Below are 26,875 nucleotides of genomic sequence, written 5' to 3' on the forward strand. Positions count from 1 at the left end.
ACCCGGGACTGGCTCAACCTGACCATGGATACAACCCATGTACCTGAGGTACCTTATGTACCTGGGACTGGCTCAACCTGACCATGGATACAACCCATGTACCTGAGATAACTTATGTACCCGGGACTGGCACAACCTGACCATGGATACAACCCATGTACCTGAGGTACCTTATGTACCTGGGACTGGCTCAACCTGACCATGGATACAACCCATGCACCTGGGGTTCCTTATGTACCTGGGACTGGCTCAACCTGACCATGGATACAACCCATGCACCTGGGGTACCTTATGTACCTGGGACAGGCTCAACCTGACCATGGATACAACCCATGCACCTGGGGTTCCTTATGTACCTGGGACTGGCTCAACCTGACCATGGATACAACCCATGCACCTGAGGTACCTTATGTACCTGGGACTGGCTCAACCTGACCATGGATACAACCCATGCACCTGGGGTATCTTGTACCTGGGACTGGCTCAACCTGACCATGGATACAACTCGTGCAACTCAAGTAGGGCCTAGCTCCTGTACTGCTGGGATGTACTAGAGACATGGGGTCAGCTCGTTTATCAGTCCACTGTTCTTCAGTTTATAAAGTTCGGGTTCAGGGGGTTTCAGGATGAAAATCATATTTATGATAATGATGATAATAATAATAATATTACTATATGTACATTTCTGGAAGAATAAAAGAAGTGACTGAAGAGAAAAAGATACTCGGGGCCAAACGACCACGAGACTACGATTTTGAACGAAACGACTGGGGGCGAAAAGGTCATGGAGCGAAACGACCGGCTATCCTTTGGAACGCGCCTATTGATTGGTTGTTCGTTTCAAAACTCAATCATGTCAATGGCTGGCCGCGAATTGCATGAATTGTAAACATTTTTAGTATTTTACTGAAATGCGCTCGTTAGGGTGAATATAAATGCGCAACAATTAAATGACACAACAGAAGGCCTAAGCCGAGTTCGGACAATGCCTAGAGACACGACGATCCTTTGTTGAAGGTGAAAAGCATTGGTTGGCACCAAAATAAACTTCTTCAAATTCGCGTTTAAGACCTCATCATCAGTTTATGCCTGCATACATTTGTAGGCTACATTTGATAAGACAAGATGTCAGATCACAACCTGTAGTTGAACTGTCATTACTTGTATACGTAGTCAGTTGACGCCATGACGGGTTGTGGGGAGCTTGAGTTGAAATTAAGTTCGAACTAAGACTATATTCATTCTCGTTTTAGTTTTTCTTGGGTTCCAAGATGTCTGAGACAACGCAACCAGTTTATGATGATGCCGACATGATTGTGGAAATTCCTCTTACTCCCGGTGGTTTGGGGGACATAAGGAAGAACTTGGCATTGGACTTCACACATCAACCCGCTGTCAACATGGTAAAGGAGACAAAGCCAGACCTGCCCGGACATGAGCATATGAAAGTTTATCTCCGTGTTCGCCCTTTCATGGAACACGAGTTAGAAAACAATGAAAATCAGGTAAATTAAAGTTGTGTACATCTTAAGAGTAGATCTTCTCTTTTCTATGCATCTCTCCATATGTTGAACTTGAAGTGATGGTTCAATCATGATTGCTTTAGTAATATAGGGAGGACAGATCCACACAACAAAAGAACACAAATACTGATGATAGAGAAGAACATGGAATTCTTCGGTGGTTTATGTTGGGTATTCAAGAAATCGTACCATATTTTTGTTGCCAATTCTCATAAAAATATGTTTTGACAATCTTTGTATACATGCAATTGCAACTGTACACAAGCTTTCTTGAACTGTTTTCTGAATATGTTTTGGTGGTTTGAAATTCAGATAAACAGAAAATATCAATTAAACATTGAGGTACTGATTGAGGATATTCATATCACTTCAGAACACCATCCACCAAGACACAGAGCATACTCTGACTGTACATGCACCGAAGGACTCTGTCACTTTCAAGAACACGGCTCATGGTTGCGCCAAGCAGACAAATAACTTCACCTTTTCAAAGATCTTCAATGACACTGTGCAGCAGAAGGGTTTCTTTGAAGAGACGATGCTCGGCACCGTTAAGGATTTTGTCGATGGACAGAACTGTCTCATGTTTACATATGGTGTCACTGGGTCTGGAAAGACTTATACTATTTTGGGTAAGTACACGCACAGAACTCTCGCAATCTCGTAAGTCATTCTGGTTTGCTTCAAATTACTATTGTTGAAATAAGTTTTAATTTTTTTCATCTGTCTTAGAAATGTGGCCAAAGTGGCATGACTTTCCTGATTTACTTGTGAAAAAGGCCCACTCTTTTTATCCTTTTAAACCATGGAGCCTTCCTACGGTGTAAGGTTTTTGATGAGTTGAAACACTCAGATTTGAATGATTTTGGAGATTTCAAGACATGTAAGATGTGTTTGACCTTCTCTCTTTAGGCAAACCAAATGATAGCGGTATCTTACCGCGAAGCCTGGATGTCGTCTTCAACAGCATCGAGGGCAAACAATGGGGGTCCATGTCTCTCAAGCCGCACATGTTCTGTGATGTGATCACCTTGAGTGAGACCCAGCAGGAAATCGAACAGAAAGTGAAAGATAAAGTGTTTAGGCTATCGATTGAGGAGGTGAGTAGCCATACAAGTTATGTCATGTTTTTATCGGCTCAGGAAGGCTGACACCAGCCAATTGCTTTGTGGTAAGTAAGGCCAGGTTTAACAGAAACCATGAACTGGGAATGAAAAGTAGGCTGCTGTTTGCCCTCTGGCTGTACAAGAACACTTATGTGACATTCACCCTCAAATGTCAAGTCATATCAATGTTCAACAAGTAGTTGCTCATCTGCCAGGATCTGCGGACATCTCACCACAACAAGAATAAGGACTCTACCTTACTTCTCCCACTAAAGCCTTGCCAGTCTATGCCGAGTGAAATCTTAAATCACACTTTCCAGTGCCCACGGCCAAAATGGGCACCCTGTTGATTTTTCAATTCAAGGCCTATAGCTGAAGTAATGCTTGCCTTATGTTTGCTTTTTGCAAACTTATATGGTGTATTGTACATGAAGACGTGAAACAGAATTTGTTTGTTGGTTGCAGCTCTGGTTGTGTTTGTTCGAAGCAATATTTTCTTGAATCATGGGAAGCTAAACATGTTCCTGTTGTTGACAATTTGTGTCTTTGCCTAGGATGTAGATATGTCGACGATGATGGGTGAGGAGATGTCAGAAGTTTCCCGCTCAACAGTCAACATGACGACAGGCTCCCTACCTTCACTCACCGGGGAGTCGACTGCTAAATCGCTCAACGCATCAGGTAAACTAAAGATGATTGTCACTAGCAGTAAACATGTTAAAGAGGTCAACCCGGCTGAATGTAATGCAGAAGAGTCAGCGACTTGCCATCTTTTACCATGAAGTTGTATTATCTATTACTTCTCCTGTTCGAATGGTTTGACCTCAATGTTCCAGAGTGTGACGTCTGCTTCTGCTGTCCACAGACTACAATCTAACAGAATTTGACCAGACCTTGGCCAGGCTTTCTATCGGGTGGTGATTGAGTGACAGTCTTCCTGGTCAGACTAGGAGCCACTTTCCCATCTACAACAAAGAAAAAACGTTGTGCCTTTTGTATACTTGGGTGTGGCAGAGCTGAGACAGAGGGGTTTTTTAGAACCCAGCAATACATAGCTCTCTGTGTTTGATGGGTGCGTACAGCACCCAGGAGCAGTGCTGCTACCTGCCATTTACACCAAAACTGCACTCAAACCTGACGTCGATAATCCTCACCATGATGTGGCTGATCACTCGTCTCTATTTTGCAGATGACAACACACAGGTGCAGCTTGAGCAGTTATTTGAAGATGCAAAACATCGTGACCGTGAACAAGCGGCCATTGATGTGGAGGCGCAGGGTCAGATCCGCTTTTCCATCTGGGTGTCATTTGCCGAGATCTACAACGAATACATCTATGACCTCCTCGATCCAATCCCCAAGAAGAAGACATCGAGGAGAGCCGTCCTGAAACTTGCCTCAGATAAGACAGGTGCTCCGTATATAAAAGGTAGGAACCGACTTGCAAGAATTCTCAGATGAGTATTATGTCATTATCATTATCATAGTCATTTTGGTCTCCACACTACAGTGGAGACTATATTGATATTACTCAGGTACTAGGTTCTTGTTTCTTATTCTTCTTCCCATGAACATTTATGGAGGTAGTCCAGCGAAACTGCTGAATATACCAAAAATCAATCACCCCAGTTCCATCAAACTCAACTTGATCCATGGAATATCGCAAAACGATTTTCAAAATTTGGATCATTTCGATGACTTTGAAGCATTTTTATGCTCCGATTTTCTGATTTGTTTGAAAATCTCCTAAGCGATTCTGGTGACGTCACGGAACACAAGTTCGATTCGATGACATCACTTAAACCCGAGTTCAATCCGTGTGTTGGCATTCTCATATAAAACAGTTAACTCGGCTTATAACTCGGCTTACTCGGTTCACGCATGCGCATTTGAAGCCAAGGCAGACCGTTGATAGATTGGTTCCCTATCAACTCACTAGGGCGTATGAGACTCCCTGTAGTCCTGGTAGTCCTTATATCAATGTGTTTGGTCGCCTGACGCTTGTAGCGAGTAGTGTTTTGGGGTTTCTAACGTTAGTGCATTTCTATAGACTTTAGTATAGGCCTAGTACATGCCCATTGACGTCGGGCCTCGAGGCTTCGTAAAAATGATATACTTTCGATTGTCGGATGATCTATTTCCGGACATAGTAATTTCTCTGCTCTCGTCGTATCCCCCTCCCCCTCTACGCATATGGATACCATCATCAGGTACCACTGCTTCCTCCACAATCCTGGGGCCCATCAAATTTGCTGGTAAGCAAATTTCTCAGTCTAATTCTGTTGTTGTTTTTTACGATCACATTTCTAATAGCTTCCTCAATCACCTGCTGGCCAGGCCAATCATTCAGTGCAATAAATAAATATTACATCAACAATATCTCTTCATTTCGATTTAGTTCTTTAAAAGGCCTGCTCATGAATGCCCATCCCTTTATATACAATCAGGTGACTCTTGATATCAATTGGCTCTTATCAAAATACAGACGACAGTTTGTATTCATAAGCAAACCTCTTTTTAACTTTCACCTAAAGTACCAGCTCACCCCATTTTAGAAGCCAACTGATGAAATGGAATAGAACACCTCCAACATTCACATCAACTCAGATTCTCATTTGGTAACAATTCAACACAGAGATGGATGGTCCCTTACAAATCGAATAAAATCTTCCCACATTTCCATCCTTGACCTCTTCACTGAACTTTCCCTTTCCATGTGGAGACCATCAAATTTGCTGTCAAGCAAATTTCACAAGTCTAGTTTAAATAATCATTGCTGTCGTTGTCTTTAATAATCATCATCATTGACATCATCAGTCCTATTTCAGGATTAGCTGTTTCAGTATTTCAATTGATAGAAGTTGTAAATGTGATCTGTTTGTTTCCTAGGCCTGAAGTGGATCCATGTGACCACTGCTGATGAAGCTTATAAACTTCTAACTATTGGTCAGAGGAATCTCCAAACAGCCTGCACCAAACTCAATCAGAACTCTTCACGATCTCACTGTATCTTCACCATGAAGTTGTTACGTGTTGTTGACAAGGAGAATCCCTATGTTGCTCGCGTCAGCATGTAAGTATCGATGGTTGCTTGTGGAGGCCCGAGGAACCACAAAATACACACATCTGTTGCCTTTCAGTGGGCTGTATGTTTGCAGTGATGCAAAGTTAGAAAGTGTGGAACCTTGACATTAGGTTGTGTGGTCATTGATTGTGAATGAATTGAAGAGAAATAACCTTGTGCAGTGAAGAAAGTTGTGTGAATCACAAAATCCTGTGTATACTTTCTTCCATGATCTCCAGAAAGTGATGGCATATTGTATGTGAGGCATGAATGAACCGTGTACCTTTGGACTGCTATCGTTCTGGCCAACATTGAATCACTGACAATAGCCTAATGTTACTAATCAGTACGATTTGATTGCAGGTTATCGTTCTGTGATCTCGCTGGCTCCGAGAGATATAGCAAGACTCGAAGCAGCGGTGAACGTTTACGAGAAGCAGGCTCAATCAATCGATCTCTGTTGACGCTTGGTCAATGCATCGACATCCTGCGCCACAATCAGACTCACAAGTAAGCAGCATCCTTTTCAATCTTTCTAATGGAAATCTTGGTTGGGATTTATCGTGACAACTGACGCAAATAACTTATGTATGTCCAATTATCACTGAGTAACTCAAAACTCGCCCAATGTGACCGTTGTAAAAGAGAAAGGTCTCATTTGAATTAGAGAATCTGACAAAGGAAACTTTGTCATTGAGTTGAGCATCTAATTGCAGAACGAGCCAGAGGATTGTGCCATTCCGTGAAAGCAAGCTCACCCGCCTCTTCCAGAACTTCTTCTCGGGTAAAGGTCGTGCCTCGATGGTGGTTAATATCAACCAGAATGCAAGCATGTTTGACGAAACCCTTCATGTGCTCAAGTTCTCGGCGATCGCCAAACAGGTAGGTTAGGAATGCGAGGTCAGTGACTGATGTGGTGAAGAATGGCATGGAGTGTGATGGTCACATGGCTCTCTTGGCGCCAATGACATGAATAGCTGTGTAACATGGCCAAACCCAGCCCTGGGTGGAGAATTCTGGCCATCTGCACCTGGATTGAGGAGAAGTTATTCATTGACGAGAATCAACTTGGACAGAAGACGCAGTCAATGGCACACACAGCCCTGATAGATCTCCAAATCTCACAGTGCAGAAGGAGCACCCATTCATTTCTTAAGGTCTTCCTCAAGTGTTATAGAGCATGTCTGTCTCCTAGGTGACCAGTGTTCAGAAGGAAGAGAAGAAACCCAAGAAGTTGATGTCTCTGTCCATGGGTCCTGATGGTCGTGCATCTGTCGCATGGGCAACTCCAGGTGAGTAAACCTAGTTTACAGAACATAAACCCACCAAACCCTTTCATTGGATATGTAGTGCCCAAGAAGGTGGGTAAACCTAGTTTACAGAACATAAACCCACCAAACCCTTTCATTGGATATGTAGTGCCCAAGAAGGTGGGTAAACCTAGTTTACAGAACATATACCCACCAAACCCTTTCATTGGATATGTAGTGCCCAAGAAGGTGGGTAAACCTAGTTTACAGAACATAAACCCACCAAACCCTTTCATTGGATATGTAGTGCCCAAGAAGGTGGGTAAACCTAGTTTACAGAACATAAACCCACCAAACCCTTTCATTGGATATGTAGTGCCCAAGAAGGTGAGTAAACCTAGTTTACAGAACATAAACCCACCAAACCCTTTCATTGGATATGTAGTGCCCAAGAAGGTGGGTAAACCTAGTTTACAGAACATAAACCCACCAAACCCTTTCATTGGATATGTAGTGCCCAAGAAGGTGGGTAAACCTAGTTTACAGAACATATACCCACCAAACCCAAGAAGGCTGTCAAAGTGTGTTTTTGTGTTGATTCGGCTCAAAGCATTGGTCATGGCGATAGTGCATTAAGGAATGCATTGAGCCTCCTTCATCTCAATAACACACTGGGGCAGTGTTTGGTGGCTCAACACAACTCAGAATGAGTACATTAGATGTTGGAGCAATGCATGTTTGACCTCAGCAGGTTATGGAGTTGACCATGATTTGGTGTTTGTTTGTCAGGTTCGATGCAGCGTTGGATCGAGGAGGAGGATGAGGAGAAGCTGCAGACAGTGGATGAAGAGGAGGAGAGTCAGTTTGAAGAGGTTGCTGAGGAGAACAATCAGGTGAATCAGGTACAGTTAGCAATTCATAACCTAAGAGACCCACTTAAGTAAACATACAGTATCTCGACTCCAGCATTATCCTTAACTATACATGTTTGGTCGGTTCTCATCTTCAGAAACTCATGGATATCATTGAGAAGCTGCGAGACCAACTGAAGCAGGATCGGATGAAGATGGCTATGATGGAGTTGGAAATCCGTGAGGAAGTCTGCAATGAGATGGCATCGCAACTCGTGAAGATTGAACAGGATTACAGGTGAGGTGGACACGTTACGGCTCACTCAAAGCAACGAGTGTCCTGAGGTGGACACGTTACGGCTCAGTCGAAGCAACGAGTGTCCTGAGGTGGACACATTACGGCTCAGTTAAAGCAACGAGTGTCCTGAGGTGGACACGTTACGGCTCAGTTAAAGCAACGAGTGTCCTGAGGTGGACACGTTATGGCTCAGTCAAAGCAACGAGTGTCCTGAGGTGGACACGTTACGGCTCAGTCGAAGCAACGAGTGTCCTGAGGTGGACACGTTACGGCTCAGTCAAAGCAACGAGTGTCCTGAGGTGGACATGTTACGGCTCAGTTAAAGCAACGAGTGTCCTGAGGTGGACACGTTACGGCTCAGTCAAAGCAACGAGTGTCCTGAGGTGGACACATTACGGCTCAGTTAAAGCAACGAGTGTCCTGCAGTTGTTCACCGTGCATGGATCAAACTTTCTGCTGTTTAGACCCACTTGCCATGTGATTGGCATTTACGAGTTGTTGGGTTTTTTTGGGGGGGGGGTTAGCAGAGGGAAAGCCGTGTGTTAGGCATGAGTTTCTGATCATGACATATGAAATGACTTGGTTCCAGTGATCGCATGGAGGAGCAGCGATACCAAGCAGAGGAACGCGCTGATCAGAAGCTCACGCTCTACATGGCCTCCATCAAGAAGACACGCAAACGAGCCAGACTCGACCGCTTCCAGGACGATGACGATGAATATGTCTCCACTGTCATACTCCATCAAGAAAAGGTCAAAGTTCAGGTAAGGTCATATTACGGGGGTTTTTGCTGGGAATGGGGAATTGGACCTGTTCAAAAGTGTTTCTATGACTCTCAAGGAATGGTAATGTGTATTACTCAGTAATACACATTACCATTCCTTGAGAGTTATAGAAACACTTACTGTAATGTGTTGATATATGTATAATTGCTTTTGTGGTGTTTACAACTTTATGTTATTTGTGTTTCAATTGATTATGGACATATCTCAGTGTGCATTGTTGTATTAAAATCTCTAAAAATGGCATTCAGATGACTAAATTTGGAATTCCAGGATGAGCACAAGACTGTGATCAACGTGAGTGCACGTTGCTATGCATGGTATGCTGAATGATCAGACCTTGTTACCTCGCTTTCCCCATCTGTGCTGTTGTAGATGGGCTTCTTGTTTATTTTATGTTTGTTGATATGTCGAGTTGAAATCTTAGGTTGCATGGTTTAAAGTATTGTAGCTCAACCTGTTTAAAGGAAGTTTGCTGCACTGAGATATAACTGAAATACATGTTTAGACCATTCAACTTAAAAATGCTCATGCTGTGGTGTTCTGGGCCTTGCTAACAAGGTAAGTTATACCAATGGTGTGGCGAGAACCCTGTGTTCAGAAGGGACATGTTGATTTCACCTCAAGTGCCTTGTGGATGGTTAGCTGTCTGACTTTGCAGCATGGTATCCGCCCACTAACAACAACTCATTTGTCACATATTCTAGGATCTTGAAAACGAAAAGAAGTCTCTCCAGGAGCAGTTGACGAAGACACGCTTTGAACTTTCAGCGGTCAAGCAACAGTTAGAGAAAGGGGTCACGGTGAGTTGTCTATACTAGCATAATACCCGTGGCGCGGGTTGTTTTAGGGTGTTGGCTTACTGTAGGGTCGGGGCAATTTGGGTGAAATGAAATTATTTGTCTGGGGGTTGTGATGTTGTCTTGATTTTGATATGCGTAAAATAGGTCGATGTGTGATGTGGAGCACTCTGCGCCGACCCAAGTGTTTACAAATCGAACATGATGATTTGGGGGGATGATTTTCCTCCAAATTACTTACACTATACGCGTTTTTGGCCAAAACGACCGGAAAAATCAAACACTACCACTCTTCAAAGTGGTCTCGACTTATTTTGATGAACTATTTCGCGAATGGTGAAGAGTTGGCGTGTTACGAACTTAGTACAACAAATGCCGCGAGAATAGTGGGTGGCAGCACTAGACGGGGGGAGTAGTTCGCCTAGGGTTTTTTCGTCACCCTCCGCACGGACTCCACTCGTTCCAGAACACTCACTTACTTGTTAATCTGCAGTGGTTAGCCTGTTTTTATTGCAGTAAAGTAATGTTAATCGGGATTTTATATTATATTTTATATTTGCCCCGGGTATTCATATAGGGAGCTGTGCGCTATTTTGCGCCCAGTGCTTGGGTCGGGTGAGGCGCTTTTGTTATTATGTGACGTGTATCACGTGATTAATTCCCATACGGTACTTAGAAAAATTAGGAGCGATTAACAACGTAAGGTGAAAGAGTATGACCAAAATAAAGGGAGAAAATTGCAGAAATGGATGAATGCTTTCAGTATAGCGGCCCCAATACTTTCACGGCTTATTTTTGTATAATCCCACACTTTTGATTTAATAGATGGCCCCAAATGCAAATCAGACCTGCTGAAAAGGCCCCTTATGTTAATGAGTATGCCCATATTAGAAAGAACAAAAAATGCTATTTCTCCGAGATCGCTGCAAAGTTTACCCATTTAACCCGGCGAGGACCATCTCCATATCAACGACGACTTTCAGGAAAAGTTTCGAGGTCATCCGATCTGAACTGACGGAGGAGATGTGTGATAAACTATTTCAGCTCTACGTCCATTATAGTAGTGATTATCAGCCTTGTTTACACTCATTGTAATCAGCTATCTGATCCCTTGTTATCACTCATTGTTATCAGCTATCTGATCCCTTGTTATCACTCATTGTAATCAGCTATCTGATCCCTTGTTATCACTCATTGTTATCAGCTATCTGATCCCCCGTCAAGTACACCAGGGTTATACATGGATATACTTTATAGCGTCAGATTATAATAAACATGTCTGACTCTGAACCACATGGATATGTGCTCAAAATCTCCTGGGCAGGAATGGCTCTGCTAGGCTGTGACAGGTTCCATCATGCTATCATCCACTGAATGAATGTGTACCTTTGCCCACAATGAACAAGAGAAATATGGTAGCCACCAGCTCCAAGGCTTTTTTCCTCATCTCTTTCTTCGATTTGTCTTCAAGTACACAAGTGACCTTCTCTCAGGATGAACCTAAATACTCTATATTGCAGTTTGAGAAGTCTGTCTTGCTCAACGACAGTTCCGACATCACCAACAATGAACTCATGGAAAACATGGCTCAACAATTGGAAGACAGCAAGTCGAAACTATCTCAGCAGGTAGGCACTCATAGACCATGGAGTGTGCCCTTTTGAAATGAGCTGTGAGTGCTGACGGTTTGGCAGATAAGAGAGCATAGCAAAATCTGCCAAAATGAAGCTTTTAACAGTGGTTCAGAGAAAGTGACGTTCCATTCACTTATGGTGTTCCATGTGCTTATGTCAGTTCTAGTTTAATTGCTGCTTTAATTGATTGATTGATTGATTGATTGATTGATTGATTGATTGATTGATTGATTGATTGATTGATTGATTGATTGATTGATTGATTGATTGATTGATTGATTGATTGATGGATAGTGCTGATGTAACTGTTATTAACTTCCAGGAGGAGCAGATGATGCAGCTCAATGACATGCTAACAGAGGCTGGAGACATGTTTGAGATGAAGGAGATCGAGATCGAGAAACTCAAGACAGTCATCCATGATAATGAGAGAAGGATAGAGTCTCTGGTATGTAGCCTTGATTGATGGATCTGTCATCCATGATGATGAGAGAAGGATAGAGTCTCTGGTATGTGGCCTTGATTGATGGATCTGTCATCCATGATGATGAGAGAAGGATAGAGTCTCTGGTATGTGGCCTTGATTGATTGATTGATTGATTGACACCTGTCATCCATTATCCTTATAAGCCATGTTACCCCTGCTTCTTCTTCCAGAATGAGACGATGGAAGACCTGAGGCAAGTGGCTGTTGACAGCAAACAGGCCATTGAGGAAGCTGAGGTGAAGATGAAGGCTCAAGACGATACGATCAGAAGACTCCAAGCTGAGCTGACGGAGCGGGACAATCAAGGTAGTACCCATAATGCATTGGTGGTGTCAGGTGAGGCGATGACGTCAGATGAATGCCGTGTGACGTCCTCACAGGATTTCATGCCATTTCAGAGTGAAGCTTATGCCTGTCTAACCGGGGGCTCTAGGAATGTTAAGACAGAGAAGACTGCCCATACAGACATTGCCAGTCGGCCAATTCTGGCCAGTCCATGTGCCCATACAGACATTGCCAGTCAGCCAATTCTGGCCAGTCCATGTGCCCATACAGACATTGCCAGTCAGCCAATTCTGGCCAGTCCATGTGCCCATACAGACATTGCCAGTCAGCCAATTCTGGCCAGTCCATGTGCCCATACAGACATTGCCAGTCAGATGCTACCAAGTAAAACATCGAGAAAGTCTAGTGTCACAACACAGTCAACACTGTCGCGAAAAATCTCAAAGAAATTCCGTGTGTTGACTTCACGACGGAGGAGTAGTAGTCAACATTTGAAATCGTGCAAGTCACAGCGCTCTCTATTGCTAGCGCAGATAACCAAAAAGGCGTATAATACACGGAAGGCATACAATATGCGGTCAAAAGAAAAACAGCTGCTGAGGGTTTAGTCGGAACTCTTTCTGAACAAACATGGATAGAAGTTGGTGCTACCCCATGTTGTTTGTGTTGACCACTGGTCCGTCTGTCATGACATGACATTGCTCCACTCACTATCATGCACAATCTTATAATTCATTTAAAATCATGAGAGCAAAATTTGAGATTCATTGATATGGTTTTATACTTGCCACAGTACCATTTTTGGTCTAATTCATCAGATCATTTTGTGATGGTTTTTCAGTTAGTAAGTTATCAGGCATTGGAATCTATGGTGTGTTTAGTTTCGGAAAACTTAGTTAACATCTGCTGTGTTGATTGAGTACGACAAGATATTTTTAAGAAGTGGATTGACTCTGTATCTACATGTCACTAGCTGCAGTATAATTTCAGCAGATTTTGGATGAAAGGCTGGGCGAACTTGGTGAATACTGTAACCTCCAACACTTATTGCAATAAGGCACACACACCCCCCCCCCCCCCCCATGTTGACGGCACGGCTAATCATCTGACATCAAGTTATCACCTGTTGTTATCACCTTCATTTTGTTGTCTAACCTTGTTTCTTTCTTATATCAAGCACTTATAATATAAACTTTAAGACTGTCTGGCAAAATGTATATTTTGTGGCATCATGATCATTATGGTTTCTTATCCCAAAGTGGTTCTGTTATCTGTGACTTGCTGTTCAGGAGTTGCAAAGTTTCATCGATGCTAATCAGCTATGGCTTCATGGAAAAACAACTGGGCTGTTTTGCCAGAATGGGTCTCATTTTATCACTATTTTGTTGGCTCACTCTCACATTAATTAAATCACCAAATCTCTCAACCATCTGAAGTCGAACAATTGGATGATGATGCCAATATTTGACTTGATGTAATGTTTCTAATAACATGCTTCTGAGATGTTTGACTTGAAGTGATGTTTCTAATAACATGCTTCTGAGATGTTTGACTTGATGTGATGTTTCTAATAACTTGCTTCTGAGGTGTTTGGCCTTGAAGTGATGCTTCTGAGATGTTTGACTTGATGTGATGTTTCTAATAACATGCTTCTGAGATGTTTGACTTGATGTGATGTTTCTAATAACAAGTCAAAAAGTTTCTAATAACATGCTTCTGAGATGTTTGGCCTTGAAGTGATGTTTCTAATGACTTGCTTCTGAGATGTTTGGCCTTGAAGTGATGTTTCTAATGACTTGCTTCTGAGATGTTTGACTTGATGTGATGTTTCTAATAACTTGCTTCTGAGGTGTTTGGCGTTGAAGTGATGTTTCTAATAACATGCTTCTGAGATGTTTGACTTGATGTGATGTTTCTAATAACATGCTTCTGAGATGTTTGACTTGATGTGATGTTTCTAATAACATGCTTCTGAGATGTTTGGCCTTGAAGTGATGTTTCTAATAACTTGCTTCTGAGATGTTTGGCCTTGAAGTGATGTTTCTAATAGCTTGCTTCTGAGATGTTTGACTTGATGTGATGTTTCTAATAACTTGCTTCTGAGATGTTTGACTTGATGTGATGTTTCTAATAACATGCTTCTGAGATGTTTGGCCTTGAAGTGATGTTTCTAATAACTTGCTTCTGAGATGTTTGGCATTGAAGTGATGTTTCCAATAACTTGCTTCTGAGATGTTTGACTTGATGTGATGTTTCTAATAACTTGCTTCTGAGATGTTTGACTTGATGTGATGTTTCTAATAACATGCTTCTGAGATGTTTGGCCTTGAAGTGATGTTTCTAATAACATGCTTCTGAGATGTTTGACTTGATGTGATGTTTCTAATAACATGCTTCTGAGATGTTTGACTTGATGTGATGTTTCTAATAACTTGCTTCTGAGGTGTTTGGCCTTGAAGTGATGTTTCTAATAACATGCTTCTGAGATGTTTGACTTGATGTGATGTTTCTGATAACATGCTTCTGAGATGTTTGACTTGATGTGATGTTTCTAATAACATGCTTCTGAGATGTTTGGCCTTGAAGTGATGTTTCTAATAACTTGCTTCTGAGATGTTTGGCCTTGAAGTGATGTTTCTAATAACTTGCTTCTGAGATGTTTGGCCTTGATGTGATGTTTCTAATAACTTGCTTCTGAGATGTTTGACTTGAAGTGATGTTTCTAATAACATGCTTCTGAGATGTTTGACTTGATGTGATGTTTCTAATAACATGCTTCTGAGATGTTTGACTTGATGTGATGTTTCTAATAACATGCTTCTGAGATGTTTGACTTGATGTGATGTTTCTAATAACATGCTTCTGAGATGTTTGACTTGATGTGATGTTTCTAATAACTTGCTTCTGAGATGTTTGACTTGATGTGATGTTTCTAATAACTTGCTTCTGAGATGTTTGACTTGATGTGATGTTTCTAATAACATGCTTCTGAGACGTTTGACTTGATGTGATGTTTCTAATAACATGCTTCTGAGATGTTTGGCCTTGAAGTGATGTTTCAATAACCTGCTTCTGAGATGTTTGGACTTGAAGTGATGTTTCTAATAACTTGCTTCTGAGATGTTTGACTTGATGTGATGTTTCTAATAACATGCTTCTGAGATGTTTGGCCTTGAAGTGATGTATCTAATAACATGCTTCTGAGATGTTTGACTTCATGTGATGTTCCTCATAACTTGCTTCTGAGATGTTTGACTTGATGTGATGTTTCTAATAACATGCTTCTGAGATGTTTGGCCTTGAAGTGATGTTTCTAATAACTTGCTTCTGAGATGTTTGGCCTTGAAGTGATGTTTCTAATAACTTGCTTCTGAGATGTTTGACTTGAAGTGATGTTTCTAATAACTTGCTTCTGAGATGTTTGGCCTTGAAGTGATGTTTCTAATAACTTGCTTCTGAGATGTTTGACTTGATGTGATGTTTCTAATAACATGCTTCTGAGATGTTTGACTTGATGTGATGTTTCTAATAACATGCTTCTGAGATTTGAGAATATTTTTATTTAACGTGTCTTTCTTCAAAATGTTACAAAAGCAAAGTCTGTTTTGATCAAACAGTGTAATCGATGACCTGTTGATCGAGGTTTTCACAAACATCCCCTGTAGGTTGAAGTGGATACGGAGAAATGTTCAAGAGCGTTTAATCGTCGCCAAAACTTCTGGGTTTAGACGTGACGGTTACTTTGTCAACAGTGATTGAGTCTCAATCGCAAAATAATCACATGAAGAGATTGGATGCTGTGATAAAGATGTAACCAATGTTTAGTAATATTATTTAATATTTCCTGGACAAAGCCCCTTAAACAATTATAGCCTGTAAAAAAAGTAGGACTTGGTGAGTATGTTGTTTGTTTTCTGTAACAGCCTGCTTTCCATTGATCACCAGATGATGAGTTGAGGACAGATCTTCTCAAGATCATCTGGTCATCCTTGACTGCAGCCAGCAACGCTCCACTTTGAACACATTTATTCCTATTTTTAATTGAGCTGAAGCATTTCCATCCTTTTCTTCTTTTTTAGTGTCAAAACTTCAGAAAGCATCCTCAGCTAACGAAACACAAATAAGCGACCTCCAATGTACGATAGATGCCTTGGCAGTCAATTGTGAAGACCTCCGATCACAAATAGAAATAGAAAAATGTGACTATGAGTATGCCAAAGCCAAGTCGTCAGATTCTGATGCACAAGTGTCGGAAACGTTGAGGAAACACGAAGCTGAGAAGCTGCAGCACTCTGAGGCGACTAGGAGGATCAAGGAGTTAGAGGCCAGGCTTGAGAAACCTGAGGGCGTGCTGTCGATTACTTTCATGGAGGTAAAGCGAGAAGATCTAGAGAACGAGTTGTTCCAGGAACGTGAGGAGCGCAGCCACGCAGAGGAGAAGATGGGACAGTTGGAGCAAAAGATTGCTGAGTTAGAGGCTGTGACACGAGCTCCTGTAGGAACTGGAGCGGAAGTGGATGCGATGATTGAGAAACTTCGACAGGAGTTAAGTGGTGAGGTGAGGCAGGCAAATATCGAAAAGGCTAATATGCTCACTAAGTTGGAAATGTTTGAGGAAGATTTTGAGAAATGTGATGAAAGATTGACGATAGAGATGAAGCAGAACACAGAGTTGCAGACGTCATTGGAAGGATTGAAAGCAGAACTAAATGCGGTGAATGAGAAGTTTGCGAGGGAGGTGAACTTGAAGGAACAAGTGGAGCGTGGGTTTGAGAAGTTGAAAGAGTGTCAGGAGCAGACGGAGAATAAACTCTTGTCGATGGAAGATCTTCTTGCTGATGATAGGAAACATGATGAACAGGCGAGAAGTGAACTTGAAGCAGCTAATAATAGGAATGCACGGTTAGAACAGGAGGCACATGATCGGGGCATTCAGAGCTTGCAACATGAAGAGGAGGCTGCTGTTAAGATTTCTATCCTCCAGGCTGAACTAGAGAAAGCTGGGACTGAGATGGAAAAACTGGTGGGAAAGGAGGCCGAAAGGGTCAAAGGATTGAAGAAAAATATCAAAAAGCTGAAAGCAGAGTCGGAATGCATTCCAGTGCTGGAGAAGGAGCTTGAAGATGCTCGTGTGCAGCTTGCAGTGTTGCAGGGACAAATTGATGATGCAAAGACAGAGAATGCAACAATGCGATTGGCAACAATGCAGCAGGTGAGATTGGAGTCTGACAAGGCTGCTGGGCTACAGAGTGAGGTCGAGGAGATACGGATGCGAACTGGAAGGCTGGCAGACTTGGAGAAGGAACTGGAAGACTCGTCAGGCAAAGTTGTTGAACTCGAGGAAGAATTGAAGATTGAGCTTGGTAATGCGAGTCGACTTGAGCAGGAGTTGAAAGCCTTGCAAGTGGAAGTGGAGAGATTGAGAAATGTAAACGAGGATCTTGAAGGGGCGAATAAAACGATCCAAGGGCTGAAGAAAGATTTGAATGATGCTAATCAGAAAGTGAAGGTAATCGAGCAAGAGTTAGAGACGGCATCGTCGCAGAGCTGCAAGGTGATGGAGTTGGAGAGTGAGTTGGAGGGCCTCAGGACTGATACTCGTAAAGTGGAGCGCATGGAGGTGCAGTTGGGTGAGATACGGGTCCAGGCAGAGCGGTCAGAACATTTGGAAGAGGAGCTCCGATTGGTGAAGGAACAAAATGAAAAGTTCAAAAACTTGGAAGGTGAATTAGATACAGTGAGAACACAGTTGCAAACATTTGAAAAAACGAAAGGGGAATTGCGGTTTGCATTGAGTGAGTTGATGAGTCTGGAGGATGAGTTGAAGAGCATGCAGGCAGAGTTGAAAGATGTTAAACAGGAGTTGAAGTTGAGTGTAGAGTCTGCTGGTAACCTGGAGCAGACGCTAACCGATGTGAGAAAGGAGAAGGAAGCCATGTTGGCAGACGCACAGAAGAATTCCCAAATACAGGAGGAGTTATTGGTGACGCAGGTTGGAGACTTGAAGAGCACTAATGCGGCCTTGGAAAGAGAGAAGGAGGACTTGTTGGTGAAAGTAAGGGAATCAAAGAGGAGGATTGATGACTTACAAACTGATATGGACTCTGATGCTAAACAACACTTGGAAAGTACGGAAGTGATACGGAGGGAGAATGAGTTGTTGCTGAATTCCATTGAGAGTCTCAAGAAAGAATTTGAAGGTACTCATGCGGGGCTCATGACAAGAATTGCAGAGTTAGAGTCATCGCTGGAAGAAACCTACGAGGAATTGTCATTGCAGTCGATGAGTAAAGAACGTGCGGAGGAACAGCGTGCTCAGATGGAGGCTCGTTTGAAGAAGTCACAGTCACGACTTGAGAAGGCCGAGATGACCGTAGTTGACGTCATCAAACATCGTGAAAAAGCCGAGGAGAATGTTGAAAAGTTACAAAAAAAAGTCAGCGGGTTAACTGAAGAATGCAATGAGTTGAAAGGTCAGATTTCTGAGGCAGAGGTGCTTGAACAAAAGGTGCAAGATTTAGAGGCAGAGGTGGAAAAACAGATAGCGCAGTTGGGAGCGGAGATCGGTGACAAGTCGTCAGAGGTGGAGTGTCTTCAAGAAAAGGTCAAGGAATTAGAGGCCGCTGCAAATAAGCACACAATGCTAAGAGAGGAATTAGAGGCCAATGTGGAGGAGCAAAGAGCAATGAAGTCAGAGGGTGTGCTGGCAATTGCTAACCTGAGACAGACCCTAGAGGAACAGATATCACTGCAGTCAGAACTTAAACAGAATCTGGCAGAAAAGGTTGGAGAAGTTGAGGGTTATCGGGTGCGGATTGGTGATGTAGAAGCAAGTTTGGCGAAAGAGAAATCGCAGATCCAGGATTTGGAGTCGAAAGTGGCAGAGGAAGAATCACAGAAGAAGATGTCAACTGAGGAGTTAGAAAATGTACGTAGAGAAGTTTCAGTCCTGAAAGAAACAATAACAGATCTGGAGACAAAATTAGACGGTCAGAAGATTGATAAAGCTAATGAAGAGGATGGCAATAGGGTAGGTTCTTAGTTTTCTAGCTTCATTCATGATAGAGCCACTAGGGGACAGCACATGAGAGGTATGAGTGGTGTCTTTGTATAAGATGATGGACCAAAAAGCTCCTGTTGTCATCTATTCAGAGATGATATCAAAGTCACTCAAACGACTCCAAAAGCTCCTAATGAATTTTTCAAAATTTCAAAATTCTGAAAAAATGTCAAAGTCAAAAATATTTTTGGACAGACCATGTGTCTTCATTTTGAAATTTTTTTTCATCGTTCGTTGTTGAATTTTTTCATAAGTTCAAAACCAGTCGAAGCATTTTGAATTTTCCCTTTGCCTTATTCCATTCCAATGATTCCAAAATCTGGTACACTCCTACAGTAGGCTCATTCTCCTCTCCCTCTAGGCTCTCGAGACCATCGCCGCCTTGAAGCAGGATCTGCAAGAGGCCAACTCGTATATCACAGAACAGAACAGTCGCCTCGACTCTCTCGAGGTCAAGTTCAACTCGCGAGAAAACAAGAAGGATGCTAGTCTCCAGGAGATGCGTGAGAAACTCAAGGTGAATCATTCATGCTCAATAAGAGGTCCCATGAAAACACCTTTTCAAAGCACTTCGAGCTATTATCAAAGCGCTTGGGAATGGTGATATTTAGTGCTGCAAAGCACCCAGCTTTGGCCAAGGTCAAGGGACGCATGAACAGCAAGCTCGAACAGTCTCGACTTGTCATCAAGAGAGCCTGTGTAGATGATGTCATGAGAGGAAACTCAGATGGTCACTGACTCCTGTGGCACAGTCTGATGACGTTGGCCATGACGTGATCCACACATGCAAGATGTTGTTGCACAGGTTGACAAAGTGGATTGCTGGTCAAAAAAGACATCAGAATCATTCACTGCACAAGCTCTAGAGGCTGCAGACCTTCTTTCCTGCAGAAGTCTCTCAGAGATCTCTCAAGCAGACCTGCACACATGGTTTAATATCCTAGCGTATGCCTGTGCAAGATATAATGTCATCAATACTGTACAACTTTCAGTGCGAAACAGTCTCGATGCAAAGTCAAAGTGGAGGCATTGAGAACATTGACCCTGCAGCATCAGGCATTGACCTCTCAATCCTCAACATTCCAATGGAGAGTTTCAGCGGTCAGGTGAATATACCATCACCATCTCCCGAGCCGGTGAAGCGCAAGGCACGCGGCAGGCCCAAGAAGAAGCGGATTAATGAGAGTGAGGTAAGCAGACACTTCGTAAAGTGTTTACTTCTGGCCCAACTCCTGCACTGTCTGACCAATATTCCTTGGTTGGCTCGTTTAGGTCAGGCAGACAGTTTAGCTGAAGCATGTGTTGTCAGAGTGGCAGATCTCTCGGCACCAACACCTCCTGTCTTCTAGCTGTCACTGTGACTGTCATCACAAGATGCTCGCATCACCTTGCCTTGGACCTCTCTAGGCCTCCCATGTAGTGACATCACATATTCCTTTCACTCTCCTACATCTCACCCTACTGCCTCTACCCTCTCTCTCTCTCTCTCTCTCTCTCTCTCTCCTAGACCTCTCAGCACCATGCCTATGCCTGTGCAAGATATAATGTCATCAGTACTGTACAACTTTCAGTGCAAACCAGTCTCGATGCAAAGTCGAAGTGGAGGCATTGAGAACATTGACCCTGCAGCGTCAGGCATTGACCTCTCAATCCTCAACATTCCAATGGAGAGTTTCAGCGGTCAGGTGAATATACCATCACCATCTCCTGAGCCGGTGAAGCGCAAGGCATGCCGCAGGCCCAAGAAGAAGCGGAGTAATGAGAGTGAGGTAAGCAGACACTTCGTAAAGTGTTTACATCTGGCCCAACTCCTGCACTGTCTGACCAATATTCCTTGGTTGGCTCGTTTAGGTCAGGCAGACAGTTTAGCTGAAGCATGTGTTGTCAGTGTGGCAGATCTCTCGGCACCAACACCTCCTGTCTTCTAGCTGTCACTGTGACTGTCATCACAAGATGCTTGCATCACCTTGCCTTGGACCTCTCTAGGCCTCCCATGTAGTGACATCACATATTCCTTTCACTCTCCTACATCTCCCCCTACTGCCTCTACCCCCCCTCTCTCTCCTAGACCTCTCGGCACCATGCCTATGCCTGTGCAAGATATAATGTCATCAATACTGTACAACTTTCAGTGCAAACCAGTCTCGATGCAAAGTCAAAGTGGAGGCATTGAAAACATTGACCCTGCAGCGTCAGGCATTGACTTCTCTATCCTCAACATTCCAATGGAGAGTTTCAGCGGTCAGGTGAATATACCATCACCATCTCCCGAGCCGGTGAAGCGCAAGGCACGCGGCAGGCCCAAGAAGAAGCGGAGTAATGAGAGTGAGGTAAGCAGACACTTCGTAAAGTGTTTACTTCTGGCCCAACTCCTGCACTGTCTGACCAATATTCCTTGGTTGGCTCGTTTAGGTCAGGCAGACAGTTTAGCTGAAGCATGTGTTGTTAGTGTGGCAGACCTCTCGGCACCAACACCTCCTGTCTTCTAGCTGTCACTGTGACTGTCATCACAAGATGCTCGCATCACCTTGCCTTAGACCTCTCTAGGCCTCCCATGTAGTGACATCACATATTCCTTTCACTCTCCTACATCTCACCCTACTGCCTCTACCCCCTCTCTCTCTCTCTCTCCTAGACCTCTCAGCACCATGCCTATGCCTGTGCAAGATATAATGTCATCAGTACTGTACAACTTTCAGTGCAAACCAGTCTCGATGCAAAGTCAAAGTGGAGGCATTGAGAACATTGACCCTGCAGCATCAGGCATTGACCTCTCAATCCTCAACATTCCAATGGAGAGTTTCAGCGGTCAGGTGAATATACCGTCACCATCTCCCGGGCCGGTGAAGCGCAAGGCACGCGGCAGGCCCAAGAAGAAGCGGAGTAATGAGAGTGAGGTAAGCAGACACTTCATAAAGTGTTTACATCTGGCCCAACTCCTGCACTGTCTGACCAATATTCCTTGGTTGGCTCGTTTAGGTCAGGCAGACAGTTTAGCTGAAGCATGTGTTGTCAGTGTGGCAGACCTCTCGGCACCAACACCTCCTGTCTTCTAGCTGTCACTGTGACTGTCATCACAAGATGCTCGCATCACCTTGCCAAAGGCGTTGCTGTAAACGGTGCACCCAGAAGGCAAGTTAATCTGGTGCATTGTTCAATATCTCTTCAAAGTGAACATTCATAACAAGTCAAAAACCAACCAAATCATCGTAATAAAGAGATTTCCTGATCCATGAAAATACCGAGTAAATCAAGGCGTCACTTGCTTCTCTGCTATTCATCTCATTCTTTCTTTACAGCAGGGGGAGGAGGAACCAACTAAAACAACAGCCATACGGAGAACACTCCGCACGATTACCACACCGCGCCATTAGTCGTTGGATGAGTCTCGGTCAATGCAACTCAAGATATTGATATCTTTCAAGGAGGTTTTTGTTCACATTACAACATGACATTGGGTCTAGGACATGTTCCGTGACATTGGGTTTAGGACATGTTCCGTGACATTGGGTTTAGGACATGTTCCGTGACATTGGGTTTAGGACATGTTCCGTGACATTGGGTCTAGGACATGTTCCGTGACATTGGGTTTAGGACATGTTCCGTGACATTGGGTCTAGGTCATGTTCCGTGACATTGGGTCTAGGACATGTTCAGTGACATTGGGTCTAGGACATGTTCCGTGACATTGGGTCTAGGACATGTTCAGTGACATTGGGTCTAAGACATGTTCTGTGACATTGGGTCTAGGTCATGTTCCGTGACATTGGGTCAAAGACATGTTCAGTGACATTGGGTCTAGGATATGTTCCGTGACATTGGGTCTAGGTCATGTTCCGTGACATTGGGTCTAGGACATGTTCAGTGACATTGGGTCTAGGACATGTTCCGTGACATTGGGTCTAAGACATGTTCTGTGACATTGGGTCTAGGACATGTTCCATGACATTTAGGACATGTTCCGTGACATTGGGTCTAGGTCATGTTCCGTGACATTGGGTCTAGGACATGTTCAGTGACATTGGGTCTAGGTCATGTTCCGTGACATTGGGTCTAGGTCATGTTCCGTGACATTGGGTCTAGGACATGTTCAGTGACATTGGGTCTAGGACATGTTCCATGACATTAGGTCTAAGACATGTTCAGTGACATTGGGCCTAGGACATGTTCCGTGATATTCGGTCTAGGACATGTTCCGTGACATTGGGTCTAGGACATGTTCCATGACATTAGGTCTAAGACATGTTCTGTGACATTGGGATGCATTGCATTGTACCTCAGACTGCATTTAACTGAAAGTCTTCGAGGAAGCTTTTAAACTATTGGTTTGTTTTATCGAGCCCGTTTTCATTTCAAACTCTGTTAATGTAAATATTTCATCTCTGTGCGAGACTGCATTTTAACTGTAAATCTTGTATAGAACTTTGTAGATGTAATCATGTATGTTAGGGAGCGTCCATTAAGTACGTACGCACGAAAATGCCAATTTTGAGACCCCCCTCCCCCTGTATGCACCTTGTACGCATTGCCTCATACCCCCCCTCCCCCCTGTACGAGCGTACGCCTATAGAACCTTGAATTCCCTAGCAGACGAACAGACATAGTACCTGATTTTGCTACATTGTGGCGCCACAATCGGATTCGCGGCGTATTGGCAAGTCAACTGTGCAATTTTTCTCCGACAGCGACAAGCATTACTGGGAAATTAAACGGCGCTGGAAATTGCTAAACATTGTAGTCGGGTAACATCCGAACCCAGAAGCGTATGAGTTCACACATCTTGTGAAGAACAAGTATGATTATCCAAATAAGAATAAGAAAGAGGAGAAAATTATTATGATAATATTTATTTTTTATTTGTTCAAAAAATGGTTCTTGGCCTGCGTACGTACGCAAGACCATTAACCCCCCCTCCCCCCTGTACGCATTGTGTACGGATTTCATAGACCCCCTCCCCCCTCAGTGCGTACGTACTTAATGGATGCTCCCTTATAATGAATGATTGCTTGAGCTCGCATGCCTAGTTGTAACTAATTGCCAAATCTACTCGAACCTTTCAAACATGCTAACCTTCAGCTAGATACAGATTTCTTGTTAGTGTTTGAAAGGGCGGGCCTATCAATTACATATTTGGGACACACCCTGCTAAACCTCCAGAAAACACTTCAGGGGGCCAGAAATTTATTTTTTTGGGGGGGGGTATTTTTGACTCTCATAACATTGAACGGTGTATACTTTCTGTTATTGAGAGGCCTGAAGGGTTCAATGAGAGCTGTCCAGTTCCTTTGTGTGAAATTGAGTAAACTAGCCTCTGGCATTTTGTAAATCATGTGGTGTATTGTGTCATCTTTGCATGACGTCACCAGCATATTGTCCTTCGCTACTTGTCGTGTTTTATTCATCTCGTCATGATGCTAATCACCTCAGCTAAAATAGCCCTTACTTGGAGGAATCACGCTATACAGCCTGGGTACAATAGACTATTGGGTGGTGAAGATATGCATTCAAATTCTGTATTGAGGCGGTGCACTCATTAACGGTTTATGAGGGGTTGTTTGACAAAAGGTGGAATATGTTGAATGATTGTATGCTGCATGCTGCATGCCTTTTGCTTACCAAGTTTTCATTGTGTTTTGCAGTAACTGTGACATTGGTGGGGGAGGAGGATAAGGCTGTATGATGGGTGTACTGTGGGCCATTCACAAGTAGGCGTTGTCAATAAGTTGTCCAGGCAGATCATTTGGATATATAATGCCTTGTTATTATTGTTTCCGTGGATACATTATTCCAAGCGCTGTCATAGCTTTGATGCATTCTGTAGTGTGTTTGGTTCACAACAAGAGCCAATCTCTTTGAAGACAACGAGTTTGAAAAGTGTAAATAGAATTTGAAACTAGTCGCTTCTTTGCCAACTGTCCATCACTGTGTTCAGATGAATCATGTTTTGTGCAATGATTAGATTTTACTACAATAATGAGTCACATCAATAATATAGCATCTTTGCACTGAAACTTTTGTCCTGTTGTTTCCTTGACATGGAGAAGTGTCTTCAGAATAATCGCTCCAAAAGACGAAAAGATTACCATCTCATGTCATTCTGGACGATGACCGATGCTCAAATGAAACTGCCTTCTATGGCCATAAAGCATCTAGCATTCAGGATCTTGTTTGTGATAGCCCATTGCTCAGGGCGTGGTTGCTTGTAATCAGTGACGGCATGGAGTCCCAAGGCTAATGTTACATTTACTGGTGGAGATTATTTTCGCCAACGCTGTAATGCTGATTGAACTGGGTTCAGAGTATCAACCCAGCTTAAAAGGGGTAGGTGTAAACTGTGGACGAAAGTGTGGACAGCGGCCCTCTAAGTTTGGTGGGCTGGCATTTCTTTGTCTTTCAATATATTTAAAAGAAATTGCAGTATATTATGCATTATAATCTTTTTAATGGGTCAGCGAAAGAAAAAAAGAAAAAAAATTATTCTGATGGGTGATTTTGATCATTGAGTGGACGGGCTTTTTTGCCCCTTTTTTGAAGGTTTTCGAAGTGGCCTTTGACTTTGTGGACGGGGGAAATGCGAGGTCTAGTGTCCAAATGTGGACTAATTATCAAAGAATTTGTTGAAACTGTGATATTTCTAACTAGTCCAAATAATATTCTTTCACAAAAACTACTTTTATTTGAATGACAATGACAATATCATTCAGTTGTAGGCAAAAATAGTTGGCCCTCTCTCAGCTGCTCAGAGCCATTTTCTTTGATCCAAGATGGCGGCTCTCCTCGGACTTCTTCAAAAATGCGTTTTTGTCAGAGGACAACCTATTGTCTTTTGAGACAGCCTGAATAGGGAGTTCTTCATCCAGTACATCATGTCCTTGTCAGAGGACAACCTATTGTCTTTTGAGACACCCTGAATAGGGAGTTCTTTATCCAGTACACCATGTCCTTGTTGGAGGACAACCTACTGTCTTTTGAGACACCCTGAATAGGGAGTTCTTCATCCAGTATATCATGTCCTTGTTGGAGGACAACCTACTGTCTTTTGAGACACCCTGAATAGGGCGTTCTTCATCCAGTACATCATGTCCTTGTCAGAGGACAACCTATTGTCTATTGTGACAGCCTGAATAGGGAGTCCTTCACCCAGTACATCATATCCTTGTTGGAGGACAACCTACTGTCTTTTGAGACACCCTGAATAGGGAGTTCTTCATCCAGTACATCATGTCCTTGTTGGAGGACAACCTACTGTCTTTTGAGACACCCTGAATAGGGCGTTCTTCATCCAGTACATCATGTCCTTGTCAGAGGACAACCTATTGTCTATTGTGACAGCCTGAATAGGGAGCCCTTCATCCAGTACATCATGTCCTTGTCAGAGGACAACCTGCTGTCTTTTGAGACACCCTGAATAGGGAGTTCTTCATAACCCGATATGTAAGAATGACTATAAAAAAATAGGCCATAATTCATTAGTTACAAATGGTGACAATGATATAGCATCAGTGAATGTACATTGGCCCCTAATCGGAGGAAATAACATATCCTGATCTGTTTTACAGTATGACTTGTCTCAGTGAAACTGACTAGTATAGCTCCTGACTGATTTACAGTAACCTTTCAACAGGGCTTCAGTTGTGCCGCCATCTTGGATCAACGAAAGTTGGTCTGAGAGAGGGCCAACTATTTTTGCCTACAACTGAATGATATTGTCATTGTCATTCAAATAAAAGTTAGA

The 26,875-nt window shown here is 43.0% G+C and overlaps 1 protein-coding gene across 5 annotated transcripts; it reads left to right on the forward strand.

Moving 5' to 3' along the window:
- The first annotated feature begins 945 nt into the window (after window positions 1-945).
- LOC135489793 (kinesin-like protein KIF20B) lies at window positions 946-25,127 on the forward strand. Of its 5 annotated transcripts, none has more exons than XM_064775339.1 (24): window positions 946-1,017; window positions 1,254-1,505; window positions 1,897-2,155; window positions 2,436-2,623; window positions 3,184-3,310; window positions 3,819-4,058; window positions 5,519-5,702; window positions 6,057-6,203; window positions 6,410-6,575; window positions 6,889-6,985; window positions 7,733-7,845; window positions 7,953-8,092; window positions 8,682-8,856; window positions 9,582-9,677; window positions 11,195-11,302; window positions 11,631-11,756; window positions 11,966-12,101; window positions 16,160-19,110; window positions 19,502-19,657; window positions 20,133-20,330; window positions 20,712-20,909; window positions 21,273-21,470; window positions 21,840-22,037; window positions 22,440-25,127. In XM_064775339.1, the coding sequence occupies exons 2-24, from the start codon at window positions 1,272-1,274 to the stop codon at window positions 22,512-22,514; spliced, it is 6,510 nt and encodes a 2,169-aa protein (XP_064631409.1). In that variant the 5' UTR covers window positions 946-1,017; window positions 1,254-1,271; the 3' UTR covers window positions 22,515-25,127. The 5 variants fall into 5 exon arrangements, with proteins under 5 accessions (XP_064631409.1, XP_064631410.1, XP_064631413.1 ...); XM_064775340.1 differs by having other exon boundaries at window positions 16,160-19,008; XM_064775343.1 differs by lacking the exon at window positions 21,840-22,037.
- Window positions 25,128-26,875: the final 1,748 nt, after the last annotated feature.

This window comes from Lineus longissimus, chromosome 6 (assembly GCF_910592395.1).
Source record: "Lineus longissimus chromosome 6, tnLinLong1.2, whole genome shotgun sequence".
NCBI classification, from domain to species: Eukaryota; Metazoa; Nemertea; class Pilidiophora; order Heteronemertea; family Lineidae; genus Lineus; species Lineus longissimus.